General features: G+C 42.0%; 1 protein-coding gene across 1 annotated transcript; it reads right to left on the reverse strand.

Moving 5' to 3' along the window:
• Window positions 1–1,005: 1,005 nt before the first annotated feature.
• per3 (period circadian clock 3) lies at window positions 1,006–16,945 on the reverse strand. Its single transcript, XM_037773804.1, is given in 23 exon segments — window positions 1,006–2,424; window positions 2,530–2,680; window positions 3,624–3,810; window positions 3,972–4,158; window positions 4,275–5,140; window positions 5,239–5,490; window positions 5,600–5,752; window positions 5,945–6,090; window positions 6,196–6,307; window positions 6,411–6,519; window positions 6,617–6,745; window positions 6,991–7,099; window positions 7,192–7,351; window positions 7,497–7,603; window positions 7,721–7,799; window positions 7,956–8,104; window positions 8,519–8,570; window positions 9,476–9,674; window positions 9,851–9,969; window positions 10,102–10,262; window positions 11,623–11,746; window positions 11,749–12,020; window positions 16,765–16,945. Coding segments are annotated over 22 exon segments (3,762 nt in total). The 5' UTR covers window positions 11,837–12,020; window positions 16,765–16,945; the 3' UTR covers window positions 1,006–2,301.
• Between the last annotated feature and the right edge of the window lie 1,596 nt (window positions 16,946–18,541).

An 18,541-nucleotide genomic window follows, 5' to 3' on the forward strand; every position in this document is an offset into this window, starting at 1 on the left:
TCACCCATCTGGTCACCCATGGTCTGTCAACTTAAGTTTCACCCCACACCTATGCATTGAATTTTTTATTATATTGATTTAAATTTATGAGCAAGAGGGTCAAAGTTCAAGGCACCATGTTATGAAAAAGTAGTATGTCCCGATTGTGTGCATACTGTATGCAACAGTGCCTACTTTGTAAGGGCAGCTGCAGTATGTACTAAAAGTAAAAAGAAAAAGCATGTGATTTGGAACGCAGCCATCGAGTCTACAAAATATCAGAATCAGCTTTAAAAAGCCACCATGTGATTTTGTAGAAAGTGAACTCCTCCTCAGGGCATGACGTCTGTGTCCTCATTGGTGGTTACAACCCTGGTTGTAGTGCCACTTTGTATGTATGTAAACACTTTGCTGCTGATGTTTGCCTTTTTTAATATTTTGCGTTGAGCCAGCACCTACTGGTAGCACTGATGAGAGTAGAAATACATGATGGTAGGTATCAGCATAGCTATAGCCTATTTTTTTGTGTATGGAGTGGTGCAGAGATGGCGTTTTTTTTTTGTAGGCCAACCAGGAAGTGAGCATCGCCCCGGGTGGGTTTCGGATTATTGCAGAAAATAAGCTCTGTGGCAAACAAACCTTTATGATACTTACACATTTTGTTCAGCAAGATAAGCTCCACAAACACTTCTATGATTTTTAGTAGTAGTAGTAGTATTTTTTTAGTAGTCTCATTTAGCTACTTGTTATCAACCGCCTTTTTGAAGACGCATAAAGGCTTCAAAATTCACGAGCATGGTATTTATTGATGTATTTTTTGTCGTAGAACAAAACGTTTAAATCTCTTCAGCTTGTGTTAACCACAGACCTTATTTCAGGCATCTAACTAAAAATTCAAAAAACCCATTGACTTCCAGACGAGGGAACCGTAAGTGCTAAAATAACTAAAGCTAACTAATTTCCGGGTTTTAGGACTCCTTCCTATAACACTCTATAGTGCTTAACAGACAGTCACACCAAAGTACATGATGTTACGTACATAGTTTATTTATTCATTCCTTTGTGTCACAAACAAACAGTCCCTGAATTCAAGACAAATGGCTTTTTATACACTTTGTGAAGTTTGTTTTTGTGTCCTTTTTTTCTATAAAATACATGGTACTGTAATATACTTTAAATTTAAAAATGGTAGAAAACCCTGGTCTGTCTTTGCACTGTTGGACAAATCTATTGAAAGAAGCAGCTCTCAATCGCACCCTCACCCGCTCACATTCACAAAGTCAGCTGCAATCTGAAGCCAGTACAAGAAAAAAGAGTGACGACATTCACAGAACTACAACGGGTTAGTTAATTCCCCTCTGGCTGTCTCTTTCATACACATACACAGTCAAACAGACACAGAGTCTAAGAAGAAATTCATTCAGTAAGTAAACCCAGGAGGATCAGAGGATATTTGGGGCCACGCTGTGTGTTTACAAAAGGTAAAGGTAAGCTACAGATACAGTAGGGTGATGACCAGGATACTGGGTGGAGTAAGGACTTGCTACAGGACATTTTGGACTTGTGCTTTAGCAATAAATTCAATTTAAAATGATCACCATGTTTGCTGTTGTTCGTGAGTCAGAGTAACATAAAAACTGATGTTGCAGACAAGAGGAAACCAACATATGGAATAAGAGAATACACTCCAATAACAACTTACAAGACTAGAATCTGAATATCATAAACAGAGAGCAGCAAATGTGTCTTTGTCTTTATGTCCATCAAAAAAAAACATTCACCATGTGTCAACCACGGTGAGTTACTACGCAGTTGAAGGAGTTGACGTACTGTACAACCTGCCCTCCACGTCTCTGGAGAAGAGTACGGCGTGTGCTCTCAAACTGGGCCAGTGCCGTCTTTGTCAGCCGGTCGCGCCCATCTGACAGACCGGGTGTGTCATGTACACAGTGTTCGTGTTCAGGGAGCAACAACCATGGGACCATCTTTCTATATTGAGTGTCAAGTGGTCCACGGTGCCAGTCTTAAATAGAAACTAAACCCCTACAGGGGTCTATGATCACAACAAGAAGAGAGGTATAATATTTATGGTCTGATAAAGGCAGTCACGTCAGGTTGACTGAGAGAAAATGTCCGTCTCTTTTTGCCTCCTCCGTTCCTCAGAGCCCGGTCCAGCCTCCCGACACCTTTACAAAAACATGTTAAACTAAAGCAAAGGGACCCGCTCCTCCGGTGGTCAGAAGAGACGCATGGTGGGAGTTGTTGAGGTTTCTGGCAGGGCTTGTTCGCTGTAAGGTTGTAGGTTTTGTGGTCCCAGGTCTCTCAAGTGTCCTCCACAGGTCCGACGGAGTTCTGCAGGGGGATCTGCAGAGGGGCCGAGCTGTTGGGGGCAGTACGGTGAGGCGGGTGGGCGACCCCTGGGCCAGAGTTGCAACTCACACAACCCTGTGAGACACAAAGAGACATTAAACATGTGTTCAGGTGAGTAGAAAGATTAATATGTTTGTGATGAGTGTGTGTGTGTGTGTGTGTGATATCGGAGATGCCCACCTGTGTGTCTATCTCCTGTGGGATGGTGTGCTTTTGAATCCAGGGATGGACCTCCGCCAGCTCCTCTTTCTGCTCCTGGCTGAACCAGGGCTGGAGTGGCTGAAGCACCCGAAGCTTCTCCCTGTCTTCTGCCAACACCTCAGTCTGGTCCCTGCAGGAGAGGAAAGACAAGAGGATGAAGGGTTAATTGACATCTTACACATAAAAGACGATGCATTTTTCTGGATATTACACATGAAAAGGTGGGATTGTCTTACATTCAAGGATTATGACAATGTCATTACACAATCAAATCAGCAGAGGGCACCTGTAAAACTGAATTTCACCTTTGCCTTTTAAGCAGCTACCCTCTCTAAAAGACGACTCCAGTGAAGACACAGTGATTGTCCAGAAAAAGTGTCTCGAACAGTTTTCCACGGTAAAACCAGGATTGAGAAGCAGCTATGATACTAATGTGAAGATCAAGGGAATTTGAGAAGCAAAGTCATCAAACAACTGTCGAGCAGCCGTATCACAGAATGTTATTAAAAAGATGGCGAGCACAAAAAGACTTTTGTCCCAAAACCAGCTGCTTCAAAGAGCTTGACAGGACACTGAAAGACATTAGTAAGGAATGCATTATTCACCAAACAGTTGAATCCACTGGTTAATGCAAAATCTCTTGAAACTTTCCAAAATTAAATTACATATTAAGTATTGATTTAATTATGAGTTTGGCCAAAATTAACAAGTTTCTTTTAAGGTATTTTTGTTCATTTATTTTATTTCTTCCCTTTCTTATTTTAGACTGCTCTCTATGTGGATGCACATGATGCAATAATAATAATAATAATAATTATTATTATTATTATTTTGTTAAAAAAGATAAATAGATAAAATAAATAAATATAATATAATTTGAATATATAGTAGTAGTATATTTCACCCCCAAAGGATGGTGATTTCAAATGCAAATCACATTGATGCTCTGATCTGCTCGGGTTGAAATGTTGCTTTTATGGCCACATTTCAATCAGTATACCAAAGTAAATGACATTTTATTTTCATACATCCTGAGTGGAATGAAACGGTTAAAAGTGGTGTTGTTTGTGTACCTGGTGTGGATCTGGTACGTCATCATGACACGCTCAGGCGTGTGCTGGATCATGCCCCACAGCGAGTTCTCCTCCCGAGCGCCGAAGCTGTGTTGGTGCTCTGCCGCTGCCTCCTGGCTCTTACGGATTTTGCGCGATGTGTCCGATGAATCATTGCTGGCAAAGTATTTGCTGCTGTTGCTGCTGCCTGTAAGCCCGAGAGTGATCTGCGTCAATCGCTTCAGTAAAATGTATTTTTTATTAATTCGATGCAGATTGTTTCAACTATGAATGTGTTTTAGAAATATTGCCAAGGGGACAGTGTTTGTTGGTGCATGTATAGATATATGTGTGTGTTTTCCCTCTTACCAGTGAGTGAGATGGAGGTTCCATTGGAGCCAGATCCAGATCCCAGGGAGCCTCCAGACTCCCCTGACCCAGACCCTGAGGCGTTAGAGCCGGTCCCTGACCTGGCATCCTCCTGCAGCAGCATGTCAAACAGCTCACTGGATGTAGACTGGGCGTCGTGGTGCCCAGACTCACTGGGGTTATCACCCTGATCAAGCCAAAAGGTTTAACAGTCAGAACTAAGCCAAGTACTTGTGCTGTGAATACAACTGGAGAGCTATGAACTCTATATCAACATATACTGTGTATGTATGACGGACTGACCTGGTTGGCATGTTGTTTGTGGAGGCTCTCTGCGTGGTTGTACCCGATGCAGCTCTGCCCTTCGCTCGTCTTTGGCAGCTCCTCCTGCAGCAGGTTCAGTTGGAGCGGAGAACTGGAGCGAGAGCTGGAGAATAAAGCCCGAGGCTCGGCTGCCTCCTCCTCTTCCCCGACAGAGGAGCTGGCTCTGGGTGAGCAAAGCAGAGGGCCCAGGCAGGTCAGTGAGGGGCCCGGCAGGGCTTGGAACTGGGGCTGAGGGAAGGGGACACCGGCGGGAGCGAAGCCCGTCATGGTGATGGGTGCCAGGGGCAGCATGGAAGGAGCGGCCGGTGGGTAGATGGACGGGTAACCTGGAGTGAACGATGGGTAGCTGGGCAGGATGACAGCCATGACAGGAGTCATGTAAGGGTTGATGCCCGGCGCTGGCGCCATGGGCTGCAGGTTGGGAAATGTCTGGATATTCTGCAGATTCTGAAAGGGGTCCATCTGGAACGGCTGCATGCCCGGCAGGCTCTGAGCGGACTGCATGATGTTGAAGTTGTAGCCGAGCTGGGTTTGGTCAGGAGGCTGCAGCACCATGGGGGTTGCTGCAGGCAGCTGTTGTGCTGTGGGCGGTTGCTCAGGACCAGGCTGGGTTGCCATCATGGGGAAGAATGACGCCTGGAGTGGGGATGTTTGGCTGTAGGGCGCCCCCATCTGGGGCTGGGAGGACTCTGAGGAGGGCCAGGAGGAGTCTGGGACACGGCGAGGAGGGCCAGCTGGGGAAGCGTAGCTGTCTGAGGAACCCTGGGGTTTGGGGCGCTTGTGTCTGGGCTTCCCTCTCCGAGAGCGGTTTAACCCGCCACCGCTTACTGGACACACGTAGTCGCCTGTGGTGATATGGACACAGGCTGCAGAATAAGTTTCATTGAAGGCGCTGAAGTGTCCTTTATATTCAGTAAAAGCCTTATATTAAGTAAATAAGTACCTGGGTGGTGGGAGTGAGCCACAGAGCTGTTGTCCAGCTGCAGATAGGAGCTGTAGGGGCTCTGGTGGATGCGATGGCGGAATCGATCCACATACTCTTGCTCCTCCTTCTGGGTGTGAGCTGACAGCACCTGCTTAGTGAGACCTATAAACCTTCGTCCCTCGGCGGCAGGGCTCGGGGCGCGACGGGAAGGGGTCGGAGCAGCATCAGCAGGCTCACTGCCCATCGGGACGTCCTCCAGTGCCGTGGCCTCTGTGGAAGAACATTGAGGAAAAAAAACATGTTCAACAATGTTAAAAAAGATCCTAAAAGAGAGTGATCCAAAGCATTAAAATACAAAAGAACATTTTTGTTTATGTACCTGATTCAGGCTGTGGCACATGGACGATGGTGCTGCTGTACGAACACTGGCTAGTGACACTCATGGCCTTAGTGGACATTGTGATGTCTGTCAGAGGCGCTCCAACAACAGCTGCTGCCGTCGGGGCCACTGATGCCGCACTGTCCAACACCACTGGAAAGTGAGGAGAAACAAGTAAAACAGTTAATATTACAAAATATTACCCAAATGATAAGCGAGTAGGGGTGTCGCGATTCTAAATCCAAAAACAATCGATTGATTTCAACCTTTAAGTCAAAAGCGAATCAAATCGTGACACCCCTATAGCGAGTAGTGAACAGTTGGGTGTATGTGCCATGTTTATACCGTCTGAGCTGGCCTGAGCTGTGTGAGTGGCTTCAGCAGGCTTGTCATCTTCTGAGGAAGAGGATGAGGATGAGGAAGAGGACGTGGCCAGGGAATGAGAAACACTCTTCCGCTTGAGGGCTGGGCCTGTACAGTTCTCCAAATATCTGCAACACATGAAACAATTAATGAGTGTGACAGGAATGAGGCGCTTTAGCGCGTAATAAACTGAAACGATCCAACAGTGGCGTGATGATGCTGCCGTCACACACCTGATGATGTTGTCCACACAGTTGATCTGCTGATAGGAGGGAATGTGTGTTTGCTTCCTGCCTTCTTCATGATCTCTGACCTTAGGGTTGGACACTGCAGGGGGCAGACGTGCTGGGGGGGGAGAAGATCATTTTAGCAAATAGTATAAAATATTTGCACATTTGAATAACAGTGTATGTTTTATGTTTTGTAATTGTACTTGGGGCTGCATTACCTGTGACTGGTTTGCCAAGAAGAGCAATTTTGTGGTTGGAGCCCAGATAAGCCTGCTGGCCCCAACTCTTGACTCTGTTCACATCAGCACAGATCCGCTGCAAAGTCATCTGCAATAACACACAAAACAAAGTATCAGCATGATTAACCTCGGCAGCAGTGTTACTACTGGCTTCCTGGCTTGTGATGTTCACTGTGTTGTCTCACCGGTTCCCGACGCGAGTCCTCCCACAGGTTACCATTGCTGTCACTGGATGAAGCCACGCTGATGTAGGGCTCATGAGAGCCGTTACTCCCCAAACTGCCATAACCACTGGAACCATTGTTACGGACCGGCTGTGGAGGAGAGACACAAACAAGTGAAGGTACTATAGAAGCTCTGACACACAAAAAGAAAGAAAACAAAAGTTAGTTAGTTAAGTAAGAGCTGTGTCAACTTGCTTTCACCATTAATACATCAATTATATAGTAATATTTTTTTTTTGAAAAAGGCCAATAATGGCCAACAAATTCATTATTATTATTATTATGAAATTATAAATTATAATAAATATTTGAATAAACTACACTGAAATAATGACCTGCAGGAAAAGCTTATAGATCTTTGATTGCAGATCTTTTATTTCTTCATGGGTGACGGGGACATCCTCCTTAGTCGGAGCAGCAAACACGTCCTCATTCAGTGGACTCCTGGTGAGAAAAGACGACAGCACAGTGATGTCATCTTAATGATGATGTAATTCCATTTCAATAACGCTCTGTGTAACAGCGCTGCCACTTACGTCCTGACTTTGTGCCGTCCGATGATGAAGGCCACCTTGCGGCTCCAAGGGTTGATGAAGCTGGACCAGCTGGTGTCCAAGGTGATGTGGTCTCCGTTCTGACAGCGCAGACGCACCGGAGAATGCTCGAACGGACGAGACTGGCCCGCGTACCTCAACACTATACATGGCACGGAGAGTTTAAGTGAGGAAAAAACGTCAAGAGAGCAGTGAAGATTGTAGACTAGATAGTAGACTGTATCGCTGATCGGCAGACAAATTCTCGTCTCAATATACAAATTATGTCTATTTTTAAACTTCCTTACCTTTCCGGTGCATGGACAGCATGAGGGGGCGGTCATCTGGGTGAATGCAAGTCAGCAACGACGTGCCAATCAGATCCTGTGGAAGGTATCCTACCAACGGCACAGCCCTGTGGATTATGACCATCAAATTAAGCTTCATCCACACACCGGCACTTTAAAAGCTCAATGTAAACTCTGATTGTGCACGCATGCGTGTGTGTTTATGTGTGTGTGTGCGTACTGACCTGTCATCCACTTCCAGAAACACACAGCCAGGTGAGTGTGTGGTGGTGAAGATGCGCTTGTCCATGGGGATCCGAGGTGCTGTATGAGCGAATGAAATCAACGTTAGGAACATGTCAAAGTCTTGTTATGTTAAAGCTATGCATCCAAACACAAGCCAAAAAAGGAAGTAAAATAAATAATTTGTTGTTTACTATTCATGGGGAAAGGCTGTTTGAGTTGTGCTAATAATTGTACCCTCATATCCAGAGATGATGCGCTCAACCAGCGCCAGGCAGCACGGCTCCTCCTCTTCCCCACTGCTTCCTGTTCCTTGCACCGTCAGCAGGTAGGGGGTTACCCGAAATGGGTTGTAACGCATCTCACCCTCACGGTCCTTTCCGCCCCTAAAACATGAATTACAATTTGTATTTGTACTGTAATTTATTAAGTAAACATGAGACATTTTACCCAACTAATAGTAAACACCGAAAAAATTATGTCAAGCTGGAGACGATTTAAACAAATGCAGTCAAATCTCCATCTTTCTACTAGAAATAATTCTGTAACAACAATGTATGTCAATGTATGTTTAATATATGAAGCCTAAAGGGGTTGGCAGGATGTATGAGGAGCGTTAAAAAGTGACTTTCAGCTGTGCTTTACTGAAAGGTTTTGGTAAAGACATTTGAGATAATGTTTATAAAGAATTCATATTTTCTGAACACATCCGGTTTTCCCAGAGAGATGTTATTATTGTGAAATCACAGCTTTATGGGAAGCCAAGTGAAGAAAATCCTGAACTGAATGTAGATACTGACCTGATTCTGCAGAAGAAAGACTTGACCTGGGCACAGTCAAACAGAACCCCCGCTGCAGAGACAAACAGCAGAGAAAAGTTAGTTTTAGTTCAAAATAAAACAGAAAATATTTACAACAGACACTGTCATAAAATCCACTATACAGTCAATTTAAATATAACCTGGAAGAAACAAAAAGCGAAAGGATTTTAGAATATATTTGTGTTATATTAAGGGCTGTCAGGTAACGCAATGATAACGTGTTAATGCAAATTCATTTTAACGCCTCCCATTTCTAAGTTCTAACGCAACTTGCGATTTTGAGGTTGTAGCCGGCTCAGTTTCAAAGCTAGAGTGAAGATAGGCATCATGTGAAACTAGACATAAATATAAGGAATCCATTGGTACCAACCATGTCATACCAGCTTGTTGGGAGGGAGGCTAAATAACGCCAAAGTCCAAAGTTACACTAAATTTTGGCGAGGAAAAATTGTGATGGCCATTTTCAAAGGGCTTTACAGACATGCTCACTTTATGATAATCAATGTGTTGTTAATTGATTTCCAATATTAAATATATACATACATTTGCATAAAGCAAGCATATTTGTCCACTCCTGTGTTGATAAGCGTTTTAAATACTTGACAAATCTCCCTTTAAGGTACATTTTGAATGGACATAAAACGTGCAAGTAATTTGCGATTAATCGTCATTAACTATGGACAATCATGCGATTAATGCAATGAAATATTTGAATGGATTGACAGCCCTAGTTATATTGTGTTCAATTATTCATGAGGAAGTCACAGCTGCTGAATCTCAAAGCCGCTGCCTAGGAAAACAATGGAATAAAACTATAACTGAAACCTCAATAACAGCTATCATAAACTAAACAAATCATAAATAGAAATATTTATATAATAAAAAAATAAATAAATGACAACTTATTCAAAATATAAAATTGTGGTCCAAACACACCTGTATGCGAGTTGCTCCAGGGCGGCAGATGCGGCTGAGCTGTGTGCGAGTAGAAAACGTTGACATCTTGGTGGAAGAGCAGCTCCACAAACTTGGCCGACTCCAGGAACTTCCTCTTGCAGCAAAGGATGCTGGGAGCCTGCTCCGACGTGTACAGCACGCGGCCGCTCGACAGCGAGAAAACCACCACGAAGGAGTCCTACGCACAGAGAAGTACGCACGCACATGTAGAAACACACGCACACAAGCGACACAAAAGTGTCACTGACACACCCAAAGCAGTAAACACACATACACTCACACACATGCCCAGGTGTGAGGCAAATAAACATGTGCACGTACTGTATGTATGCAAGTGTGTGTGTGTGTTCTTACCGTGTTTTTAAGGGTGTGTTCAGATGTGACTCTTTCCAACTCTTCCAGGGTGCAGACTGTGGCATCTCTCCTCTCATCCTGACCGTTTTTCATCAGCAGTTTGTAGTATTCGCTGTTGGCTACAACACAAACACACATGCTGCTTTGAAACAACACCAAATGATGTCAAGCTTGTTGGAGAAAAACAGACTACTCTGATTTTGAAAGAAAACAAAACAGTTTCTAAGCGTAACAAAGGGTTTCAAGTTTACCTTGCACTTGCTTGACACAGTTGAGTGCGTATTGTAAGGCCTCCACAGTGCTGGCTTTGCTGCGACTGCGTTTTTCTGATGGGATCCTCTTCTTCATCTCAGACACTGTAACCATCACCTCTCTGTGGGCCTGTCCTCTGCTGCCGTCTGTATTTTCACTGCTACACACACATTCAGAGAGTTTAACTTAATAAGATGCAGCAGCAAACAGAAAAAAAGGCTTTAAGCCCTGATTTAAAAGAACTGAAAGTTGGAGCAGATTTCAAGTTTTCTGGGAGTTTGTTCCAGATATGTGGTGCATAAAATCTGAATGCTGCTTCTCCGTTATCGTTTTGAGTCTGGGGACAGTAATGCCGGGTACACACTACACGAGGGTCAAGCCGATTTCAGGCCCGATTCCCCCCTCCCTCCTCGACACTGATGAGCAAAGCCCTGATTTTTTTGGTGGTTCTAAAGATTATCTTTTCAGATATTCTTCCCCCAATCTGCTCAGAAGTCCATCCTGGCCACACCGTATTGAAATCATAAACATTAAACAATATTTATCGGATATCATGTTGTGTGTGGGAAACCCTGATGACAACCAATGACGCAGTCAATTAAGAAAGACCAAAGGCGGCAAATGCAAACGCGGAGCATAAAGTAGTAGTAAGATGGAAAATGGAGAACCAACTTGTTGATTTGTGGCACCAACACAAGTGTTTATTTAACGTGTCTCCATGAATTCATACATATTATTTTTGCTTCGTGAATTTTCAGTACAAAGTAGAGATAACATCGCTAATTCTTCCTGCCTGTCGTAAGTTTAAATCATTTTATCCCTGATGTTTATTTTATTTTAACATTGTATTGTTTATTGTTGTAACTTTTTCCACTTTTCATTGTTTTTATTTTAGTCTGTGTTGTTTTAATCTTTCTATGTAAAGCTCTTTGGGCTGCATGCTTGTATGAAAGGTGCTATATAAATAAAGATGAGTTGAGTATGTAAGCCAGTATGTTTTTCTGGCTATTCTGACCCACAGTCCTCTGTGAAGCGGATATATGAGCAACAGGGTCAAAGTTCAAGTTGCAATGTCATGACGAAGTAGTGTGTCACAATTGTATGCATACTGCATGCAACAGTATGTACTGTGTGAGGGCAGCTGCAGTATGTACTAAAAGTAAAAAGATAATGTAATTTGAAACGCAACGCTTGTTTTCCTGTGTAACGAATTCATCTAGTTTTTACTTCCAAAATAAATGGTGTAATCTGGCTAAACTGTCAGCTTGTTTACAACCTGTATGATCATCTGACTGGTCGTGTGTCTCCATTGGAGTTCTCAGCTATTAGTTTGGTGAGTACAGTGTTATAACGGATAGAACCAAAGGCCAGAGCTACAAAAATAAAAACCAAGACACTGCTACGTTTTGCTGTGGTTCATTTTAAAACTTGTCCTGAGATGAATAAAGAGATGTGGCAGCAGCTTGGGTCACTGTGGTATGAAGTGAACATACGCCAGGCACACACAATCAGATAACTACCTCTTGGTTGAAGCTGAGGTGGATCCTGTGACGCTACCAGGGCTGTGATTGGCCGGAGATGAGAGATCATGCGATCCACTTGTCATCTCCTCATCTTCCTGACCCACTTCTCCACCTGGCGCCTCTCCGTCCTGCTGCCTTGACGACATCCTCGCCTCCTGTCCACCTCCTCCTCCTCCTGCTGTTGCTGACAGTAACGCAGGCTCATCCCCATCACGACAGCAGTCACCTCCAGGCATCTCGGTGCTTTGGTCACACATCAATAGTAATTTGTCCAACTACAGTGGTCAGTAGAGGTCTTCATATGTTCAACCAGGGAATGGGTTCCATGTGGTGACAAGAAATCGGTGCTCAATGAATCAGTGCTGAGCGTGGGATGTGAGGGTCGGCCTTGAGCACTGTAAGATAAAGGAAGTAAAGAGAGATATAAGAAACTTGGGGGTGTAAGAAAATGTCGATACACATGAGTATGGCGATATTATGTTTTACGATACTGTATTGATTCTCCAAAACACTGTATTGATTTTTAATTAACCTCTTAAAAATCCTGGCCGCAGTGGGCTTAGTTTTAACGCCAGAGTGAAAATACTGGCATCATATGAAACTAGAATTGCGAAGGAGGCTAAATAACACTCCGCAATTACGCAAAATTTTGGCGAGGAAAAGCTGGCATGGCCATTTTCAAAGGGGTTCCTTGACCTCTGACCTCAAGATATGTGAATTAAAATGGGTTCTAAGGGTACCCATAAGTCTCCCCTTCACAGACATGCCCACTTATGATAATCACATGCAGTTTTGAGTCAAGTCAGCACACTGACACACTGACAGCTGTTGTTGCCTGTTGGGCTTGAGTTTGCCATGTCATGTTTTGAGCATATTTCTTATGCTAAAAGCAGCACCTGTGAGGGTTTCTGGACAATATGTGTCATTGTTTTGTGTTGTTAATTAATTTACAATAATAAACATATACATACATTTGCATAAAGCAAGCATATCACAACAAGAAAATGAAAATGTCTTAGCTGTGGGACCCCTGTGAATCAAAAAAATAATCTATCTGATAGTATGTTTTGAATATACTTCATTTTTCCAGTGTGAACACAGTGAATCCTCTTAGAATCAGTACGAAACTGGGACACAGATATAATACGGAGTAGCAGGAAAGGCCACAGGTGTAATTAATAACATTGATGATTGCTGCCTTCTATTTCTGTGCGCTAGTTCCAGGCATTACTTTAACTGAATGAAACAAGGCCATCATTACTGGAATTACTTTCACCAGTGCCGTGCTTTCTCCTGCTATGACGTGTCAAAATGTCTATTGAGGCAGGGAAAACCCCAAATTAAAATGCCAAAAAACGTGTGCCAAGCCCGAGGTGGTAAAAACACAAAAAAACAACATAAAATCAAATATAAACAAATCTTCTGTTCTATGTTTTTCATTTCTCAAATGTGAACAAACACAATCTGCCTTGTTATCTAATACTGTTGGACAATCTGACTATCAAACTGGCTCACTGCTTTCTGACTCACTCCCATCATCCACGACTCACACATATGGGCACAATTCATCCATCAATACTGCCAACAACAACTCTGCCAAATGCCATCCTTTACACACCACCAATAACACGATAATACTGTGATACTCTGTCGCATAATAGCTGAGAAATGTTCCTCATCTTTCCTCCGAAATCAAATGCAGTTCAAATCCCCTGCAGACACTCAGAAGTGACGCATATTATTTAATGTTTGTAGAGTAACCCATACATATTGGTTTAAATTCAGACACAGTATTTACTGTATATTTCAAAATAGTTCTTTTTGTGAAGTATCTTTCTGAAATCGAACTCAACATAACAGAAGTAAATGCATTTGTCTTCTCCAGTCAAACTGCCTGTTGTCAGTTTTTTTAGGCCATCATAATATCAGTAATTAAAAAAACAAACCAAACCGGCTGCTACCACCACATACACAAAGCAGCGAGACAATATAAGTGAGACACAGACAAAGAGGCACACACACAGAGATATAAACAGGAGCCAGTGAAAATATCCTGCGTCGTTCAACAGGTCGTCACTGCAGGATTACATAACCAGCTTGCTCAATTCGGAGCGTATAAGCCATCCTCCTATTACTTGAGACATTATATTTGTACTGTGTGCGTACGACGCAAACCTGTGATTACGGTGGTGTAGGGATAATGCTCTGGCCTTGCTTCAATTTACAACACCTGATAAAGCCATGGTCATGGTGCTCAGGCAGGTTAGTAATTAGTACTTTTCTCGAGATGAATAGTGTGAGTTTGAATTCTTGTTCAAAGTACATTGTGATCCAAATGTAAACAAAGTTTAGACGCAACACTAAGATTGGTGATTGACACATACTCCCGATCATTTAATGAAGGTTATCACAAGAAAAAAAGTAAAGTTATTTATGTTTTTTGACACTGATTTGTAGAGCTGCAATGGTTAATCGATTAGTCGTCAAATATTAAATTAATCGACAATTTTGATCATCGATTAATCGGTTGAGTTATTTTTTTTTAAGAAAAAAGCCAGCTTCTTAAATGTGAATATTTTCTGGTTTCTTTACTCCTCTATGACAGTAAACTGAATATCTTTGAGTTGTGGACAAAACGTCATCTTGGGCTTTGGGAAACCCTTATTAACATTTTTCACCATTTTCTGACATTTTATAGAGCAAACAAGTTATCGGTTAATCGAGAAAATAATCGTCAGATTAATCAACAATTAAATAAAAAATCTGTAGTTGTAGCCCTATTGATTTGTATACATAGCTAATGTTTGGAGTAATATTCATAATTATGCCTAAATGGGAATTTGCAACACCTAACTGCCGGGTCAAAGAACAGCCATGAGACAAATAAAGTCAAAATTCTCTTATTCCAGCTTTTTAAATGTGATTATTTTCTGGTTTCTTTACTCCTCTTTGACAATAAACTGAATATTTTTGAGTTGTGGACAAAACAAGACATTTGAAGACGTCATTTTGGGCTTTGGGAAACACTGATCAACATTTTCTGACATTTTATAGACCAAACAACTTATCGGTTAATCGAGAAAATAATCGCAGATTAATCATCAATGAAAATAATTAGTTGCAGCCCTAATACAGACTGGCTATCCACACCTTAACATGTATTTCACATAGGAAAATACCAGGAAGATTTAGGTGTAAATAGGTTGAATTAAATATTTATGAGTTGAGGTATATATGTGCAGCCAGAAGTAGTATAGTGAGCCTGTAAGTAAGTAAGTGCATCTATATATAGGTCACCTCACACCAAAGAGTATAACAAACATACACAAATACAACAGATATAAAAGAGGATTTAAGGTTAAGTCATCATGAATAGTATACCTGTTTTACCTTCGCCCCACTAGACCTTCGCCCCACTAGAAAAAGAAAACCTTCAACAACAGCCCCATGACCTCTTCCCACTCAAAACAAACCTGACACTTGTTTGACGGTTCACCATCCCCCAACCCCACATGAACCTGGTAACCTCAACAAACCCAGCAACCACCAGAGTAACGTGACATCATCTATACGTCTTAAGGCTTAACACACAGGCAGGCAGCCACTACTACTATAACAACTAAAGCTCAAAATCATTACAAGTTTTGGGTCCTGTTTTATATATTTTCTTAGCTTACATATATTGTTGTTGTTGTTGTTGTTGTGTGTCACTATGTTTTATCTATGTTTTTATGTACAAGCTGCTCCAAACCAATTAATAAAGTTGTTTGAATTGAATTGAATAGAATTACATTATTGTGTATATTGCCACACATTTTGGCGAGCTATACATTACATTTAATGCCAAATTTTTAATATAGAATGTGATCATTAATAAATCCTGGCACTAGAACTGTATTTGTTATTTCCTGCAGTGTACGAGAGACAACATTAACTAGAGCTTAGTTTGTTTAGTAAACAAACTTGACACTCATTTGACGTTCACTACCCCCGCCCAAACATAAACCCAGTAACCTCAACAAACCCAGCAACATGACATCATCTATACGTCTTAGGGCTTAACACACAGGCAGGCAGCCACTACTATAACAACTAAAGCACAAAAGCATTACAATTACATTATTGTTGTGTATATTACCACACATTTTGGCAAGCTTATACATTACATGTCAATAAAAATGTTTAATATAGAATGTGATCATTAATAAAACCTGGCACTAGTAAGTGAGCAAGTAAACTAAACACATTAGCAATACAGGCTACTGAGCACTGCTTTACAGCTAAGAGATACTGTTTGGAGTATCCAGCTTAAACTACAAGATACACACTCACAAAGTAACTACTATAACAACTAAAGCACAAAATCATGACATTACAATGACATTATTATGTATATTGCCAGACATTTGGCAAGCTATACATTATATTTAATGTCACATTTTAATATAGGATGATTAATAAATCCTGGCAGTAGTAGGTTGAGCAAGTAAACTAATCAATACATCTGCTACTGTATTATCTCATATGATAACTGCATTTGTTATTCATGCAGTGAAATAGTGACATCATTAACTACAGTTTAGTGTGTTTAGTAAACACACAGAGGCAGCCACTACTATAACAACTAAAGCACAAAATCATGACATTACAATGACATTATTGTTGTGTATATTGCCACACATTGGGCAAGCTATACATTACATTTAATGTGACATTTTAATATAGGATGTGAACATTAATACATCCTGGCACTAGTAAGTGAGCAAGTAAACTAATCAATACATCTGCTGCTGTATTAGCTCATATGATAACTGTTATTCATGCAGTGTAAGAGTGACGTCATTAACTACAGTTTGTCACTAACTGACTATTTCAGATGTTGTTTAGTAAACACATTAGCAATACAGGCTGCTGAGCACTGCTTTACAACTAAGATATACTGTTTGGAGTATCCAGCTTAAACTACAAGATACACACTCACAAAGTAAGTAAAGAAAACAACAAGAAAGCTATTTAAATGTCATTTGTTTACATCCTCTGTAGTCTCTCTGGTTGAAGCTAGTGAGGCTAAGGTGGTTAACTAGCTAGCTTGTTCAGCCAACTCACCTCAAATCTTCGGTCTTTTTAATGAATATTTACCTTTTTTGAGTCCACGTGTGTCTCCGCTTCAATATGCCGAACAAATAAAACTCTATCAACTTGTATTTAGACTGTTGTTATAGTATTTGTTTGTTTTTATGTGCCAGTAAGTTAGCTTAAAGCTTCATCTACTCCTGAAGGGGTTTCACACATTTGTGCAACGTGACGCCAGCGTGGTGAGACTCCGCCCACTGCGCGCTGATTGGTCAGACGGAATATTACATCTGTGCTGTGATTGGACGAGGCGTCTGACAGGTGGGCGTGTCTAACAGAGCGGTGTGTGGTGGGCTTGATGGTTCACGTGGACTTCAGTGTTACGCAACAGGAGGGACAACAAGCCAGCTGAAGGGCTGCTGGAGCTGAAGGGCTGCAGGAGCTGGAGCTGGAGGATTCACTATACTGCATCCATCCACCCCTCTGAAGGCTCCTGGAGCTGCAGCTGTAGGCACCAACTCACTGTACTGCACCGACCATCCACCCCTCTACTACTAGAATGAATGAACAGAGCCCCTACATGATGGTCCAGCTGATGCATTTCACACATCTGGATGCCTTTCACAAGAATTTTTTTATCTTTTTAACCTCTTGAATTGTTGTCAGTTATCTGATCTTGAGCATTTTTCAGACACAAATGCCACCTTGGGCGCTAAAAGATTGCGCTGGACATTTTTTCACTATTTTCTTACATTTTATAAAATGATTTAATTTGAACTATTTGGTATCACAAAGAAACTTAAAGGGACTGTTTGTAAGAATCAGAAATGCTTGTTAACAGCGACACCTGTGGCCGTTAAGTCAACGAAAGTCAGCGTCGGGCTCGCGCTTGCTCGCTCTAAATAGACATGAACGAGCATCGCTCAAAACGGTGAAGCGACACACGTCAGCTAAAACCACAATATCACTCTATATTTCACCTGCTTGGCAGTAATGTTAGCTGACCAGACGAAGGTCTCTCCATGAATCACTGCTGATCCTACTGTTGGCTTTTCCTGCTTCAGAGAAACGTTATCGTCTCCGACTGGGTGCCGGTGTCTCCCTCCGGCACCCGGTCGGAGACGATAACGTTTCTCGCTGCGGAGCCCCGTCACTTCACAAGACACGGGAAACCTCTGTTGGTCTGGAGGAGCTGCAGCATTTATTTTTGCACAAACGTCCACTGTACATTCACTAGATATTCTCAGAGCTAAACTAACTCTTCTGCAGTGTGGAGTGCGAGCGCGCATCTGCGAGCGTGCATGGGACACCGACCCGGTAGGTTTATATGTGTAAAAAGTTACAAACAGTCCCTTTAACAATATGTTTTTGTTGAATCAACTGGCAAGATAATGAATATTTGCTAGACAGAGTTGGCCAAGGTGGCATTTTTCAGACACAAATGCCAAGATTGTGCTGGAAATTTTTTTCACTATTTTCTGACATTTTATAAAATCAAACTTAGTTGTTTGATTGCTTGAAAAACAATCATTAGTTGTGGCCCTAATTTGGTTTTCTTGGTTTTACAATCTGGACTTGAAGACAAATTATTTAATTTGAACTATTTGGTATCACAAAGAAACTTAAATTTGAACTTGAGAACGGTTTGATACAGTGATGTCTGTTATTTCTTAGTCTACATAGTAATAGAGCAGGCAGGTCTGGATTACTAATTGGGCAAAGTGGGCAACTGCCCCAGACCCTCAGTGGGCCAAGGACTCCAGGTTCATCATGTGATTTGTAGTAATTAGATTGGGCCGCCAACAGAGGAGGAACACTGGGTCAGTTGTCCAAGGCCCAAAAT

The sequence above is a fragment of the Sebastes umbrosus genome, chromosome 1 (genome assembly GCF_015220745.1).
Source record: "Sebastes umbrosus isolate fSebUmb1 chromosome 1, fSebUmb1.pri, whole genome shotgun sequence".
NCBI lineage: Eukaryota > Metazoa > Chordata > Actinopteri > Perciformes > Sebastidae > Sebastes > Sebastes umbrosus.